The sequence below is a fragment of the Borostomias antarcticus genome (genome assembly GCF_949987555.1).
Source record: "Borostomias antarcticus genome assembly, chromosome: 9".
Taxonomy (NCBI): Eukaryota; Metazoa; Chordata; class Actinopteri; order Stomiiformes; family Stomiidae; genus Borostomias; species Borostomias antarcticus.
Window position 1 is genome coordinate 11,479,602 of NC_140242.1, and position 17,621 is coordinate 11,497,222.

Here is a 17,621-nt window from a genome sequence, read left to right on the forward strand (position 1 = left end):
AGAATAAAGGCCGCGCTGACCAAGAGGCGGCACTTCTTTGGATGAACCACTCATGTTGCGTTGTCCAGGAAGTCCTTGCACTCGTATGTTTTCTCAATAAACCAGACTTAACCTGTTTGAGCGAATCTTGGTAAATCCTTTTTGACTACATCAGTTAAAATCCATTACAGTGTTTAACATGTTTTTGAATGATTTGTCACGGTGCCCATCCACATCCATTGTATGACCTAAACGGTGGTAGAGTAATTATCAGTGTGTTTGCAGTTTGGTGGTATGTGTGTTTGCAGTTTGGTGCGTGTGTCTGCGTGCTTTCTCTAATGACAGTCAGACATGCCAAGTCTTCGACCAGAGCTGACTGCCTCACCACACACACACGGCTGCTGTTGCACCACACAAAACACATATTTTGAACTATTAGCTGTTCTTTTTTCAATACAGCCTCCTCTTATCCATCAAGCCCCCAGTCATTGCCACAGTCCATTATAGAATCATAGATGATTACTTTATAGGTTTTACTACTGAACAAATGTGTCAGTAGTTTCTTACTATGCAAAAAGTGAAACCAGAGGTGCTGTAAAGGTATAGTGTAGATACAATGGACATTTTATTTATACTGCATTAACTAAATTATTTTGCAACAGTTTAAAAACATAAAAACACATTAATAGGTTTCGTGATATTAGCGTCATGTCCAGGCGGTGCTTGTACATCAAGCTGCCTCACGCTAAGGAATCAGGAGATAGGCTCCTGCCGTATGGGCCAGTAAGGTTGGGCGATTTGACGCAGTCTTGCCTCCTCAACTGCGCATTTGAAACCAAGCTCTGTGTTGGTAAGCAGTCAACAAGGAAATGTTTTAGTGATCACTAAAGCATTTTCGCAGACGTTGGAACTCAAATCTGTGTGATTGCTGACACATAGTAGACTAGACTCGGAGGGGAGAGGGGTTCCTGCCTTCTCCTCCCTCCACTATAATCGCGTTTCCATTACACCTAGAATATCGCAATAAAAAGTTGGTAATGGAAACACCTAAATTTCGAAAAACCTCTCAAATTTCGATAAAACGTTTTTATGCTCTCATGAAGTGGTTTTTCAGAAGTTTCGATATAGAAGTATATCGCAAAAGCGTAATGTAAACACTTTTTCCGAATTTAGGCAGCAGAAGAAGAGGTAGGGGTCATGTGATTTGCTCGCTTTAAAAAATGACACGTTATGCCTCCGGAGCAAGTGGAAGACTCTAAGCAACGATACTTAGCTGAGAAACTTAGCTGAGAAACGCACACTGTTTAAGAGTGGAGCCGGGGGGAAAGCTAAAATAAAGTTCAAATATTACAACGGTTTGTTTACTTAATACATCCATGGTTTACTTCCTGGTTGCGCTTTGCGTGAATTGTGAGGCGTCGCGAGACTAGAATACAAGAATTACGGCTCTTGCGCAAAACACTTTTCAATGGAAACACCTGCAAGTCGCAATTGTACTTTGTCGCAACTTTAGAAATATCGCTTTTATTTTGCGAAAAAGTGTAATGGAAACGCAGCTTATGTCAGTCTCCTTTTCCTGCACAACAAATAGCTACGGTAATAGCCTAGGTCTAAAACGAATGATTGGCCTGTCTTATATAAATCACAAGGCAGGTGAGTGGTCTTAGTTCACCTGTGCATCTTGTCAGTGGAGGAGAAAAAAAAGACTGCTCGACTTAAAGAATCTGTCGACTTAAGGGTCTCCGACTGGTGATTGGACTCGTCGACTTTCAGGTGGAAGGCCTAATCAGGGCTCTGATTAGCGACGAGAAGACTAACGTGAGTGAGAGAATTGCGAGAGAGGAGATGTGCGCAATGCGGTCAAAATATTCTCGGCTGTTCACCGATAACACCACTAATGCAAATTATTTTTATCACCTCTAGTCCCAAATTCGTCCCAATATTATTTTAAATCCTCCCCGATCCTATTTTTATGGACCCAGGGACGACGGGACGTCCTTAAGCTCAAGCCCTGCCTAAAAGTCAGACTTATTTCCATTGTGGTGCTCGTCTGCTGCAGCAATGGTCGACGCAGGCTGACCTCAGAACAAAATTGACATTCTAAATAAATGACATAATACGCTGATACATTCCCCAAATATACACTTTCAACACTAAAAACACTTAAAGCGTAAAACTCAAACAATCCCATTACACACACAAATGCACGCACACACAAACGCACACATACGCACACACACCACACACGAGAAACTGCTTCAATCAATAATTGGTTGAGCAGCCATCCCTTCTCTACCATTTTAAAATGGCTAGTCATGACAATAATTAATAATAGTTCTTAATATGGGATGGTGATCTCATAAAAGCTAGAGTACTGGAATTTCCCAGCCTCACTCCAAATTTGTTCCACTTGCTCCAGTGGCTTACCCCCATGAGACTCCCTGACCAGGTTAAAATATTTAACCTTGGGAAGAGAGCCATTCATTATTCTACAGGTAACATCCAGCTTAAATGATTAATTCTGACAACCTTTTTAGTTCTGTGAAGTGGGAGCAACCAACATACGTACGAGAAGATAAATTCAATACAACTCATCAATTTATTCTGAGATGCCAGAATACCCCTCCCGACAATCGGAGGACAAATCTGGTTTGGAATGTTGGTCGGGGCCGATGATCGGCCCAGATTATCTTGTAATGTGAGGGGTTTACAGATCCAATCTTATACCTCCCGATCGGCTCGCAGACCCATCGGGGCGGCCCCGATAATATCAAACATGTTTGATATTTAAGATTATTACGTCCCGACTGTACAAGTGAGACGGCAAGACCAGTGGTTCGTTGCTCCCTCGGGCACGATAAGATCCTGTAGTGTGTGATGAGCCGTTATTTTAAAATCTTGCTGTGTGCGCTTGTTTGAGATGTGCAAGAAGAATATCTGTTAAGATTCTCCTTATGTGTGTGATGTAACCCGATTTCGAAATTGGTTAGGATTTTAAATATCCTGTAGTGTGAGCCCGGCATTAGGGGTACCCCAAGCCATATACGCCTTATCACATCTAAAAATTTAGCCTTTCTTGCCAGAAATTGTATTTTTGGAGTTGACTTTGGCTGTAACTTTTAACCCCAGTGAGAGACTGATCCAGTTCACAGCCTAAATAAGTGACCCTACTGTGTCACCAACCATAACACAGCCAGGTTATATGCCCAGTTTCCCCTTGGAGAGATGGAGAAGGGAGGGGGAGATGCAGAGATGAGAGGGGAGAGAGAGAAGGAGAGGGGAGGGAGATATGCAGAGATGAGAGGGGAGGGAGAGAAGGAGAGATGGAGAGGGGAGGGAGAGATGCAGAGATAACAGAGGGGAGGGAGAGAAGGAGAGATGGAGAGGGAGATATGCAGAGATGAGGGGAGGGAGAGAAGGAGAGATGGAGAGGGGAGGGAGATATGCAGAGATGAGAGGGGAGGGAGATATGCAGAGATAAGAGGGGAGGGAGAGAAGGAGAGATGGAGATGGGAGGGAGATATGCAGAGATAAGAGGGGGGAGGGAGAGAAGGACAGGGTTCCCACACCTTCTGCAACATCAAATTCAAGGACCTTTCAAGGACTTTCAAGGCCCAATTCCCTCAAATTCAAGGACCCAATACGGCAAAGTTTGAGACGCGGATCAAGATGCAAATTTTTTATAATAAGTACTGGCCGCTCACAGACAACTATTAAAAAAAGAGAGGCTTGAATAAAGTCAGGGTGGGACTGGTGTAACAGCATTGTCACATTATTTAATTACATCGTAGTTACATATTTCAGCAGCATTGAAAGCAACGTTGCCGTACAGTCTCCTTGAGGTAGGTTATTTTGCGACTGTATAGGCACGGTGTTGACGTCAGCTGTTGGTACCCTCGCAATTTACCAAACTACGACCAATGTGTCCCGTCGGCTTTATGTACTGTGCTAGTAGAGAGGCTCTTCATTGGGCCATATGTATGTCCAGTGAATCTTTAAGCAGCCATTCTTTGTAGATGTCTTTATCAGGCCACGCATCCTGGAATTTACTTACTAGCATATATCTTGCTTGCCGGCAGAAACATTTGACCACACTTTTGGGAAGATGGCGCGACTCTCAGATGGCGGGAGACATGCAGACAGCGTAACATATTTACTAATATTAAGTTGTTTTTTTGTGTTTTTTTACATATTATTGCACAAAATATATAAATTCAAGCTGTGACCCATGTCTATTTATGTCTATTTTCAAGCACTTTCAAGGCCTTGATTTTTTTTCTCTCGAATTCACAAACTTTCAAGGATTTCAAGGCCCCGTGGGAGCCCTGGAACAAGAGATAGACAGGGGAGGGACAGATGCAGAGATAAGAGAGGGGAGGGAGGGAAGGAGAGATAAAGGGGAGGGAGAGATGCAGAGATAAGAGGGGAGGGAGAGAGGGAAAGATACGAGAGGGGAGGGAGAGATGGAGGTGGAGAGGGCAGGGAGAGATGGAGAGGGGAGGGGGTAGGGAGTGATACAAGTAGCAATGATGGGATTCTAATTGGGGGAGAAAGGTGAGGGCCACAGCGCCCTTGCCGACTAATCAGCATGTTTGTCTGGGCTTTGAGACAGCGAGCAACAGCTTCCAGAGCTGATAACTCCCTCACTACTGGAGGGGGGAACACCATTCTAGGCAACAATAACAATTACAACTTGTTCCTGCAATATTCATGGCACACACTTCACACTTGAGACAGGAACGCAACTCCAGTGAGCACACGTATGTCAGCGTGAGAGACTGAATGGGTGTCGCTCTGTGTGTGTGTGTGTGTGTGTGTCTCACCTTCGTTGATCTTGGCCATGTCCACGCTGGCGTTGTTGAGCTGCAGGGCGGTCTGGAGTGCGGGGAGGAGCTGGCGGAGCAGGGTGGGGTCCTGGAGGAGGGGGGGCGCCGGGGACTGCAGCACCGGGGACACGGGGACGGCGACGGTGGGGGGGGTGGCAGTGGAAGAGGAGGAGGAGGAGCCGGGGGGGGCGGCGGCGTTCAGGCCTGAACCCGAGGAGGAGGACTGGGACTGAGAGGAGGGGGCCGCCGCTGGCTTCTCCACCTGGACTGACTCTGGGGGGCGGGGAGGGAGGGGAGAGGGAGAGATGGGATAGAGAGGACGAGATGAGAGATGGAAGGAGGAAGGGAGAGAGAGAGAAAGAGAGAGAGAGAAAGGAGGTAGGGAGAGATAGAGATGTGACAGAGGAATAGATGAGAGATAGGAGAAAGGGAGAGAGAGAGTGAGAGAGAGAGAGAGAGAGAGAGAGAGAGAGGAGGAGGTAGGGAGATGGGATAGAGAGGGGAAGAGAGATGAAAGGAGGAGGGGATAGAGAGATGGGATAGAGGAAGAGAGATGAAAGGAGGAGGGGATAGAGATGGGATAGAGAGAGGAAGAGAGATGAAAGGAGGGGAGAGAGAGATGGGATAGAGAGGAAGAGAGGGGAGAGAGGGGGGAGGAAGGGAGAGAAACAAAGTTAGAGAGAAGGTGAGGAGAGGGGAGAGAGACAGATGGAGATGAGAGGAGACAGGGAGAGACAAATGAGGTAAGGAGAGGGGGGAGGCAGGGAGTGAAAGGGGGGCGGAGGAGAGAAATAATTAAGCTGTGTCATAACTAACTGATTTCAGTTAGCTCCAGACGCTCTTCTTTCTTACGATAAATCATTGATAAATCATTGTGAATCTTTGAAAAATGAAAAAAGAAAATGACAAGCACCGATCTGCTCACACAAGAAAGTTGCAAGCAATATATGATGGTGCCAGAGACGGTCGGGACTGGACCGTTGGGAGCCCAGAGAGACGGAGCTGTCTGGGAGACGGTGGGGGAGGAGGAGGAGGAGCGATGCAGTCCTTCCCAGAACACATCCATCACGCCGGGTGACGGCCCGCGTTCCCCCTCTGCCACTCGCTCGACTGAGCTACACTGCGCTCTGCACCACTCTGCTCTGTCTCAGCTCTGCACCACTCTGCTCTGCCACCAAACATCTGCCCCCAGTCTCCCAATCCCACCCCCCCAATCCCAACCGACCCATCACCCCCCAGCCCACCCCCCTCCCCTGGACCAACAACTGATCACTTGACACCTTAAGCACCTTGTCTATACAATACAAGACAACAACTGACTCTGTACTACTGTACACCAGATCACTTGAACAATTGAACTCCTTGCCCATATGATAGACAATAACAAATGACTTTTGCCTATACAGTAACAACTGACTGTACAACTGTATACTTGAATGCTATTTATTTGCACTGCCTACAGGGCTGAAAATTAACACCCGCCATCGGCGGGTAAAATTTCCATTTGGCGACTAAATTTCGGAGGCTATCCGCCACGCTGGCGGGTAAATGTTTGTACCAATTCATGTAATAAATTATGCGTGCGATGTCGCCACATCTATGCCATAGACCGGCGTACTGTTTGTTGTGTGTTGCGCTTAAATAGCTCCCCCGCTCCTCAAATAAAGTTTTCAGTCACATGACTGGTGACGCGAGGCTACTCGGGCACAGAAAATCGTTCCCATTTACCTCAAAGGACGCGCGCTACTACAGTCAACACCTACAGTAGATGTTACCATCCTGTCTCTGGGCTTCCATAGCATACCAAGCCACTGTTTCTCAGAAGGGATGTCTTTGATCGCTTGTCATGTAGCTTATAAACTCTGAAGACGGTAGTGGTTCCTCCTTGACTGACTTCACTGGTCATCCAGCCATAGGCGTAGTTTTAGGTATGGACGCTATGGACATGTCCATACCAAAGCCACAGAAACACGAATTGTCCCTACCAAAAATAATAGAGTGAAAACTGTAGTTTTTAATTACCATTCACAACGGTTGGGAATTAAGGTCTGGTTGACAGCTGCGTTCAGCAAGCTATCCAATCAACAATGTACAGTAGTCTACTTTCCCCCCCTCCCTCGCCTCTGTGACCCAGCGAGTGCCTGCCTCGCGAGCTCAGCGTGCAGCTCACAGCGACTGTCGGCAACAGCGGGAATTTTGATTAGGCAGCAAGTAAGATTGAAGTTATTGAACAATAGGGAATACAATATGTTGACCGACAATTATTTTTCTGTACAGAGTTGTATCAATGATAATAGTTTAGTTTGCGTCCTACTAAATGCCTATGTAAACTGTAATGTTAGTGCTAGCTGGTGGTGCAGCTAGTCAGAGCTGTACCTATTAGCTATAACGTTAGGTCTCGTTAACGTTTGCTGAGGAAGAGATAAGGTGCTGTAATGTTGTCATAACAGTTGTCTTTAGCTAGTAATAAATCAGTTTTGGTATAACCGTTGCAAACTCCTAGGTTTGAGCAATGACTAGCTAGGTTCACTTGCCCACTGAATTGCATAGCAGGCTAAACAAACGAGACGAGACATCTAGTTTGTTTATGCAATTCAGTTCAATAGTCCAAGTCCATCGTAATTATGTTCATATTTCATATGCTACACAGAATAGGCTGTAAGCTACACGGAAAAGAGTGTTTCATGTCTGCAAGTAGTTTGATATTGTCAATCATTTCCCTTTTATGACCAGAAAAAAGAAGAGAAAAATGGACATTAGAATGTTTTGGTCAAAGCAGCAGAAAGGCAGGACCAGGAGAGGCATCAGGGTTACAGGTGAGATTATAGTCTGACTCAAAAGATTTTGTGGATAAACCTTGTCATTCGTTGTCACATTGCCCAATCAGTAGTGACGGAAATTAATCTGATTCGGCCACCACCCAGATTCAATCCAGACTACGTGAAACAACAACATTGTGTCCCTACCAAAGCTCAAATCAAACCTACGCCCCTGCATCCAGCTCAGGTTTAACTTTACATGATGACAGGCTGTGAATATGTTACAGTATATGTATTTTGTTCATAAACACAAAGACCATGAGGTTAAGGCTTGGATCATTTATATCTCATATTTGTGTAGGGTTAGGTAGTGATGGATAATTCTACACCGTGGAAGTGAATGGAAATGAATAATTTAATTTCTATGAATTGCAATGTTTCTAGGCATCGAATTAAACTTTTGACATTTTACTTTGGCCTCTTCCTTAAGCATGTATTCAACATAATACTATTATCTGAATGAAAAGTACTGAAACAGATGTATAATGTGACAAAAAAAAGCAATTTATTATTTTGGGCGGTAAAAAATATAGTTGGCCGGTAAAAAAATATACTTGGCCGGTGGATTTTTTCATCTACCAGTCCCCTTGGCAGGTGAGCCAAAAAGTTAATTTTCAGCCCTGACTGCCTATATCAAGTACACAGTCAACCATGATTGGATGGGATATGCAAATGAGGATCAAATTGAAGATTTGATAGACTGCTAGAACATAGACCATGGATGGGTAGTAAAGTGCCAATTTGGGGACCTTAATATGTCTAGCTAGTACCTAGGACTGGAATGAGGAACAGATTAGTGCTGATAAGCTACTGTAAGGACAAGCAATGATAAGCTGCCTCTCCTCTGCCTCTGCTCTGCCTCTGCTCTGCCTCTGCTCTGCAGTTCTCTGCTCTGCAGTTCTCTGCTCTGCAGTTCTCTGCTCTGTACCACTCTTCATCATAACTGCAGACATATATTTTTCTCCTGGATGATTACAGGTAGGGCACAAAGGGAGAGAACAGCCACATCCAAGCTGTCCATGCTCAAAAACTGACCATGGAAGCCAACATCTCTTCAGGCCAAGGGGCCTGGCCTGCCTAGTCAAAGGTGGAGAAAGCACTACTACACTAGTGTTGCACGATATACCGGTACCAACGGTCTACCGTGGTGTCAAAACGTCATGATGCCAACTATACTATAAGCGCTATACAACGGTACTACCGTGGAATACGGTACTACCGTTGAACACGGCAGGGGGACAATGTTACCTCTGTTCCCAAATTCACTGGTTTCTGCTAATGTGAAGATTGGCTTGCGATACCGTTGTGCAGCTCCCAATTTGTTGACTCGTGCACACATCTCCGCAGTCACTGGCTCGTTACCCCATTGTGGCAGCTCCCAATGTGTTGGCTCGCGCACACATGCAACTCCGCAGTAATATTGCCGTTATCTGTATGACTGGGCGCGAGCCAGTCTTGTTCTCAGTAGGCTATCGTAATGTCAGAAGCGTTCCCTAGCTCCGAGTCCGCACCATCAAATGTAACATTATTGAAGAAACATGGCTCTAAAAGTTGAATATGGAACTATTTTGGTTTTCAACCAGATAAACAAGGAAACGCTATAGATGATGGCCATCCATTGTGCAGGCGATGCAGCAATGCCATACAGGCAAAAGGTGGCAACACAAACTTAATAAAGCATCTAGCTTACAATCTCGTCATCAAGACCTTGCACTGGAATACAGATGAGCTAATGAGGTTAGTATGACTTTAGCAGTGTTCTTGCCATTGGCTAATATTACAAAAATGAATGAATAAACCTCTTAGCTAAAGCGTGTGCTGCTGTTGCTAGCTAGCCAGCTGGCTAGCTAATGAAGTAACATTAACCTACCTGCTGTCATGTCGTCATGCACAGCTGTTGAATGAAAATTGTTGTCCTCTTATTCCAACTCCAAACTCCTTAAAATAATGTGAGCTAGATTATGTAGGCTGAGACGAATCCAATGATAATCCAATGATATCCACCTCTTGCCATTTGGTTATATGATCTGGTTTTGACTTTCACAAAAGTGAAAGCTAGATAAAGCATGTTGATGTCACTGCCATCAACCACAACCCAGTGGACCTCCGCTGACCTTTACTGGTGGTTGGTGATACTACACTTGTGTGTATACATGTCTGATTCTGTAGTTGTTTTAGATATGTGTTCATAATATGCATTATATCTTTTTACTTACCTGTAGAGCTACAATGTAATGGATTAAATGTATGTTATTCATGCACCACTCGTATAAAGTGATTACACTGTACTGTAATGTACTGTAAATACATTGCACGTTCATAAAAATCAAATAAAAATGTAAATGCTGCGTTATCGTGATACTACTTGGTATTAGGGCTGGGAGTCCGAACTTCGGGATTCGAATATAATTCGAATATTGACAGAAATACTGGTATTCGAACGAATATTAGGCAGCCCTTAATATTCGAACCTGTTATAGGCATAATTTGTTGTAAATGTGTTGGCTAGCAAACGTTGCTTTTGATTCAGATTCAGAGGGTTTTTCACGCCTGGTGAAGTTGCAATCGCGAGCTCATTAGCAAGGCTATTGGACACCTGGGCTCCTGTAGGAGGTGACGTTAGTTAGCACGCGTTCCAGGCAACCCGTAACTCGTGTTTTTCCGACCTCCTACACGTGAAAATGCTCTGGAATGGCAGTGAAACCCGTAACTTCTGGTGCGTTCGTTTATAACTGGGAGGTGGCAAATTGCGACTTGCTACTAGGAATGATTAAATAAAACACCGCATGAACTCGCACTTCCTCGTCGCAAATTCGGATATGTTTCTCAGCCTCCAGTTGCCGGCTGACGTCAATATCATATCATATCATCATCATATCATTCGCTATAGCTCGAATGCACACAGGTCGGAGGGAGGTATTTTGCCACTTGCGACTTGCCAACCCCGACCACAAACGAACGCACCATTCCCACCCGTGAACTCGTACCATGGATGTATTAATAGAATACATCATTGCTTATCGATATTGCCTATGATACAATGCCCACTAGTGGACAGAATGTGCACAACTTTATTTTAATACCTAGGTAGGTCTTTCTGTAAGAATTTAATGGTAAAAATATTATTAATAATAATTCGAATATATTCGAATATTATTATTAATAAATAAACGAACTTCAAATATGATTTTGGAGCAAAAGTCCCAGCCCTACTTGGTATCGTGATATTTTGGCTGATATATTATCGCAGGTCAAATATTTGTATTGTGACAACACTATACTACACCATTATGAACAAAACAATTCCTAGAAAATTACCTTGCAATAAAACGGATTCTGATGACCCCGTGTAGAGCTAATACAGCCACCTTTATGTTCACGCTGAAATTCAGGCATTAGGCCATATCATTCCTGTTTGCAAAATCATAGAATTGCAGCTAAAAGAGTCTAGTCTGTCTCTACACAGGCAAATACACGCTGACCAAGAGCATTAACTAATGCGTCCACGAACAAATTTAGAATCAGCAAAATGTGTTTGAAGTGTGTAACCCTTCACAGCTATAGAAATGCAGCAATGTTAGGGTGTAACCCCAGAACTGAAGCCGCGTTCAGTCCGCCTCAGTGTTTTGGTAAACAGTTCTTTAGAATAGAGCAGCCAGAGATCAGCTCAGCGAGGATCCTTACCCACTGGAGGGTCTCCAGCCAAACAACTCACAGTGTAAACAACACCTAGAGAGGGGTCAAACTCAGTCAGGCGGCATCACAGATCTGTGCCCACCCCCCCCCCTTATTTGAAGAGAAACTAGCCAATTAAAGAAACAGGTTGCCATCTAGGTAAGAAGGAATCCAGCTCAACCTCAAGCCAAACTGTTGCTTTTGTTACCGATTTCTCAGATAGGCCTACATGTTTGTAACCTGGCGCTCCAGTTGGTTTGCTTCACATAACCACCTGGGAACTCTCCGTTAGAAACTGGCCCAAAAGTATCTCTATGGAGAGTACCCAGACTGATCGTGCGAGAGAAACAGAATGTGAGCTTGTGAAATCAGGATGGTCTCACGAGGCTAGCATGTCCATCTCACCACTGATTAACCATGAAACAATGCTGTAGCCACAGAGCAACGCAAAAGTGATCAATGGGTCTTTTGAATCTGCATGCGTTCAAGAACCAAACCAGCTCTATTGTCCTTGTGCGTGGGTACAAAGTGAACGATAAGAGACGGAACACACTTACTAGCACCAGTGAAGCCGGAGGCTGCCGACGCCTGCATAGCCTCCCGTCTGTAGTCCCTGTCTTTGGGGAAACTGTTGACAACTGCAGTCTTAGTGGCCTCCTTCTGCCTCTGCTCTCTGTGGGTACGCACACGCAGACACACACCACACACACATGCATGCACAAAGCATGCTCGCACACACACATTTCCAGCATGTAAGCAACAACAAAACTTCCGTCACTTGAAGAGTACGAGAGCTGAAGGCAGAGGCAGAGCTCACCTCTCCAGCCACTCCTTTGGTTTCTCCCACTGAGAGACCTCCGTCCTGCAGTTGTAGTAGTACTTCTTCCCTGACGAGCTGATGTGCTCTGACCAATCATCTCCAGGCTCGTAGGGCTAAGAGAGAGGGGAGAGGAGGGAGAGATAGAAGAGGGAGAGAGAGGGGAGAGAGAGAAGAGGAGGGAGAGAGAGGAGAAAGAGGGAAAGAGAGGGGAGAGAAGGGGGAGAGAGAGGGTAGACAGGAGGGAGAGAGGAGAGAGAGGGAGGAGAGGAGGGAGTGAGGAGGGAGAATAGGAAGAGAGGAGGGAGAGAAGAGAGAGGATGGAGAGGAGACAGAAGAGGAGGGAGAAGAGAGAGGAGAAAAAATATGGTCAGTCATTTGTTTTAGGTGGGTATGGTAGGCCTGGGTATGGTAGGCCTGACAAAGACCTCCCTGGTTGAAACAAAAATAAAACCACAAGGTATATTTTCCACTGTATGGGTATTTCTTGTTCCTCATTTTGTTTTGAATCCCCCTTAGATGCCTAACTAACCATCAACACACACAAGAATGACTTTATAAACCAGCACATAAACCAGGCGTTGTAGCTGATAATTGCAACTGTAGATCAAAAGGTGGAGGTATACAATAGGGGTTGGCCGATGAGGCTTTTTCAAAGCCAATACCGATTAAAAATATATATATTTTTAGAATAACACAAATTCCAACAAAAAACCTTGTTGAAATGCTCTTTTGACTAGAAATGAAGACGGTGAATGAAGACAGATCATTGACAGAAGACATTCCTTAGTTTTCCTAAGAGAAAGAAGCAAGGGGTCCCTTGGCTCAGCAGGGAGGAGAAAGGGTCATTTTATATTCTCACATCAAAGCGTTAAAGTGAGAGAACAAGAGGAGGAGAACATGACTGCAGAGAGAAACACAGTGTGAGAGACAGACACAAAGAGAGAGAGAAAGACAGAAAGAGAGAGAGTGTGAGCCCCTGATGCAAGAGCCTGCAATAATGAAGCTGTAGGCTATAGCCTGTGTAGCCACGTCCCCGAAAGTAGGTTCTCATCCGTTAGAGCTACGGAAGAAGAAGGTGATGCTAAGTGACAGGTGGAATCAGCAACTCAAAGTCTCGACAGACAACACGCTTGGATCCGTTCAACCTCTACAGTAATTGTGACATGGGGTGCGTTAAGTAGCTGAGCGCTCAGTCAGCGATCAGTGATCAGAATTCACTTACGCTCAGACTGATCTGCTCAGAGCACAAGTGAGCAGTTTTGAACTATGATCTGTTTGAGCCAAACACCACGTCATAATCATCATCACTGAACAAAAAAATAAAATAAAGATGGATGCCGAAAGGATGCTGGTACGCCTGTCAGATGACAAAATAAATGCATCCGTTTTTGTAACCGAAGAACTTCGACGTACAAGTGAAGGTAAATAAATAACATTACATTTAAATTCCATTTTGATAATTTGCCGACGTTAGCCAACGTTGTAACGGCAAGTATGTTTCTCGCCATTTGGACCTACGTTAGCTATAGTGGCAGAAAGACAACAGGTGGTGATTAAAGTTCTCGTCTCCTAGCAACTCAGCGCTGTTAGAGCAGACCGTTAAGTGGGAGAAAAATAAAAATGCTCAGCGCTCAGAGTGAGCATTTGCTTACTGAGCGCTCAGCTACTTAACATGGACTGCAACCGTGTTCAGAAAATACCGTTACAACTATGTTAATGAATAAATTACAGAATGTTCCCCCCTACTGAGGTGCAGCTAACCGAAAGGCATGGACATCTTCAGTCTCAGTTTTTTGGTAAGCAGTGTTTGAGAAACATCAACGAGATCAGCTTAACATCTCATCACTGACTAATGAGGCCAGCCAATCGGAAAGCTCTAAAATGCTAGTCTGGAATAAAAAGCTACAAAACATGGGCATAGGGGCAGAACCAGCGCCTACCTTTCAAATCCAGCTGCATTTGAACATAATGTCATTGGGAGCGTATAGTCGGGACTAAATGAAAAACTGATCTACCTCATTAAAGGAGAAAACTGTAGCTAGTCAACTCTGAACTGAGTAAGTCCAAGTAGCCCAAATCTCACTTTGCTCGCACAAATGCAGGACTCGTTAGAAAAGTGGAAAGCTGCGGTCAGTGACCAATCAGAGGACAAATCAGCCTCTCCACACAGCCCACTATCTGCACGGCCCAATCATCCTGGCACGCATAAAATCCAAGTGTCGTTTCAATGGCGTACGAACCTAGTTATCCAACCCGTAAGGGTAGTACCACAAACCTGGTTATCTAACCTGTACGGTAGAACCACGAACCTGGTTATCTAACCTGTACGGTAGAACCACAAACCTGGTCATCTAACCTGTACGGTAGAACAACAAAGCTGGTTATCTAGCCTGTACGGTAGAACCACAGACCTGGTTATCTAACACGTAAGATAGAACCACAGACCTCAATCAATCAATCAATCAAAGCTTTATTTATATAGCGCATTTCATACCCAGAGGCAACACAATGCACAATGCGACCTGGTTATCTAACCCGTAAGGTAGAACCACAGACCTGGTTATCTAACCCGTAACGGTAGTACCACGGACCTGGTTATCTAACCCGTAACGGTAGTACCACGATCCTGGTTATCTAACCTGTACGGTAGGACCACGAACCTGGTTCTCAAACCCGTACGGTAGAACCACAAACCTGGTTATCTAACCCGTACGTTAGAACCACAAACCTGGTTATCTAGCCTGTACGGTAGAACCACAAACCTGGTTATCTAACCTGTACGGTAGAATCACAAACCTGGTTATCTAACCTGTAAGGTAGAACCACAGACCTGGTTATCTAACCCGTAACGGTAGTACCACGAACCTGGTTATCTAACCTGTAAGGTAGAACCACAGACCTGGTTATCTAACCCGTAACGGTAGTACCACAAACCTGGTTATCTAACCAGCACGGTAGTACCACAAACCTGGTTATGTAACCAGTACAGTAGAACCACAAACATGCATGTGCTCTTTTGTCTAGCCAGTACCACAAAACCAGTGTTTTAAAATGCTCGTCTCGCCCTGTGTATTACAATACATTTTGAAGTTGAACAAGCAGTTTTAGTATTTTGAAAAATGGAATGGTGTACTAATTAAAACTGCTTAAAGCTGTTTCGGCTGTTGTATGTAAACCTGACTTATGTCATAGTAGATACTTAAGTCACAGGACATAACCGAGCATGTGGTACAATATTTAAGACACCACAAGTGACAAACATTAGCCCATGCTGGGCACTGTGAGAACAATATTTTTTGACATGACCAAGATCTGTACGACTAGAAATGCTGTCCTGGGGTGCATTGATTGCATTTCAAGACAAGAGCTTGCTTCTTCACATTCCCTTCACTTACATCAGGAGGGGAGTCCCGAAAATGCCGGATGATAAATGGCTGCCAAACGAAAGGCAGCTCCGTTCTGAGTCCACAATCAATCCCTTGATTTTACTCCCGTTCACCAAGGATACATATGTTCCCTTCCAGCTCGTAGAGCATACCACAATTTCTCTCTCTGCTTTCACGTGTGGAAAAACTGTGTTTTTACATTGCAATGTCAATCTCGGGTTCATGAGAGTATAGACCAGAGCACCGTGACATCAAATTGTAGTAAATAGGAAGTATACGCATGCGGACACCACACTTTTTGGGTGAAAATGAGGCGGGAGCAAGGCGGGGCTTGCCGCCCAGTTGAACTTGCCACCATTCGGATTCAAAGTTGTTCACCCAAAAAAGGGCAGTAACCATACCCACAGCATGGAAGCTCCCGGATGATTGCTCTGGCCTAACCAAACACTCTAGTGTTACCTAAAAGTCCTACCAGGCAGATTAGCTGCGTGACTGACCCACAACAGAAGTTCTTATATCTTTCCAATATCCAGGTACCGTTCAACTCATTTCATTCATTCAAACTTGCCGTGTGCCTCCGCCACTAGGGATGGGAAATGATACGATTTTAGATTCTGCTCATCGATCTGATTCTCATTGGGCAAAAAAGAGTAAAAACAGGTTTATTAACATTCATTTTCTTTTATATGTACTACTTTGAACATGCCAATTACAGTGCTGTTTTTTAGGTGTATTCACCTTGAACTAAAAATAAAACTGACATAAACAAATCAGTATTTTTTCAGACCAACTACCACCAGCCTGACTCTGAACATCATCATCTAAATTACATGGATGGAAATGGAGATTATTCATATAGTGAAAGCTGGTTTACACAATTAAACAAATGGCACTAACACAATAGACAGGGACTCTGGAGGAGTTTATCTTCGACTACACTAATGTTAGCAGCGCTGTTGTCATCACTCTGGAGCGCATCAAAAATGTGACATTCCTGCAAAGTTATCGCATGCTGTGTGGCCGAATGTTTTTGCATATTTGTAGTATTTCCCCCCTTTGATGATATAGGTTTTTGCAAGCATTGCAAGTGGCCGTGTTGTCATCTTGTCGCGTGAAATGTAACCACACTTTCGAACGTTTATGCCTAGACGACATGTTGCTGGCTTCCTCTACCGCGGTCTAATAAAACAAAACAGGCAGCGTGTGTATGAAGACATTGCGCATGCGCAGCAACGACAGAAATCAATGGCTTAGGATTCCAAGGAATCGATTCACTGGGAACCGGTTCTCAACAAGAAACGGTTTTCGATTCTCATCCCTATCCGCCACTCTGTCTTTTGGCCACGTCGTAGTAGAGTTATAAAAATAAAAGATTGCAGACAATTAACAACAATTGGCAGTGGAATTAATTTCAGATAATATTTTCAAATTAATGATTGTTCCAAAATGTTTGCTTTGAATGCTCATACTGGGGGGGCCTCCTCCGAAGTATTTTCTTTGTTGAATGAGTGTTTTTTGGCAGCATCTGTGTTTAATTGTGTCTAAATATGTCAATTTGAGGATTTACTGTGACTATAAATTAGAAATGGTAAATGGACTGCTCTTAAATAGCACTTTTATCCAAAGCACTTTACAATGAAGGCCTCTCATCACCCATTCACACACATACACACACCAATGGCGGCAGCTGCCAACCAAGGTGCTAGCCTACTCACTGGGAGAAATTTGGGGTTCAGTGTCTTGCCCAAGGACACTTCGACATGTCGTCAGAGGACCCTAAGATCACTGGACAACCTGCTCTACCTCCTGAGCTACAGCCACCAGCCCAATAACAAAGGAACTAAATTAGAGCCAAAACCCGTGTGTGAATTTCATCCCGTAGTAAGCTTAAGAGTTCCTGTGTAGTCGTCTAACGTGACAAGCATGTCATCAGTTAAAGACATTCCTTCAAGCACTGGTAGCCCTGTTGTGATGGAGATGCAAATCTGAGCTGCGGGCTATGGGCTGGGGCGCTGAATCAAGCCAGGTCAGGCCAGTACACGTGTACGGACCAGCGCCAAAAGACACCACGGTTGACTATCACTATGACAACAACAAGCATGGCTGGAAAGCGCTC

General features: G+C 44.5%; 1 protein-coding gene across 3 annotated transcripts in view; it reads right to left on the reverse strand.

Moving 5' to 3' along the window:
• waca (WW domain containing adaptor with coiled-coil a) overlaps positions 1-17,621 on the reverse strand; it is a 39,832-nt gene that overhangs the window by 16,964 nt on the left and 5,247 nt on the right. For all 3 annotated transcript variants that reach the window (XM_084443018.1, XM_084443017.1, XM_084443019.1), the window contains exons 5-7: positions 12,117-12,232; positions 11,857-11,972; positions 4,803-5,078 (exon numbers count right to left, since the gene is read on the reverse strand). In XM_084443018.1, coding sequence (XP_084299144.1) covers positions 4,803-5,078; positions 11,857-11,972; positions 12,117-12,232 — 508 coding nt within the window. The remainder of the gene's footprint in view (positions 1-4,802; positions 5,079-11,856; positions 11,973-12,116; positions 12,233-17,621) is intronic.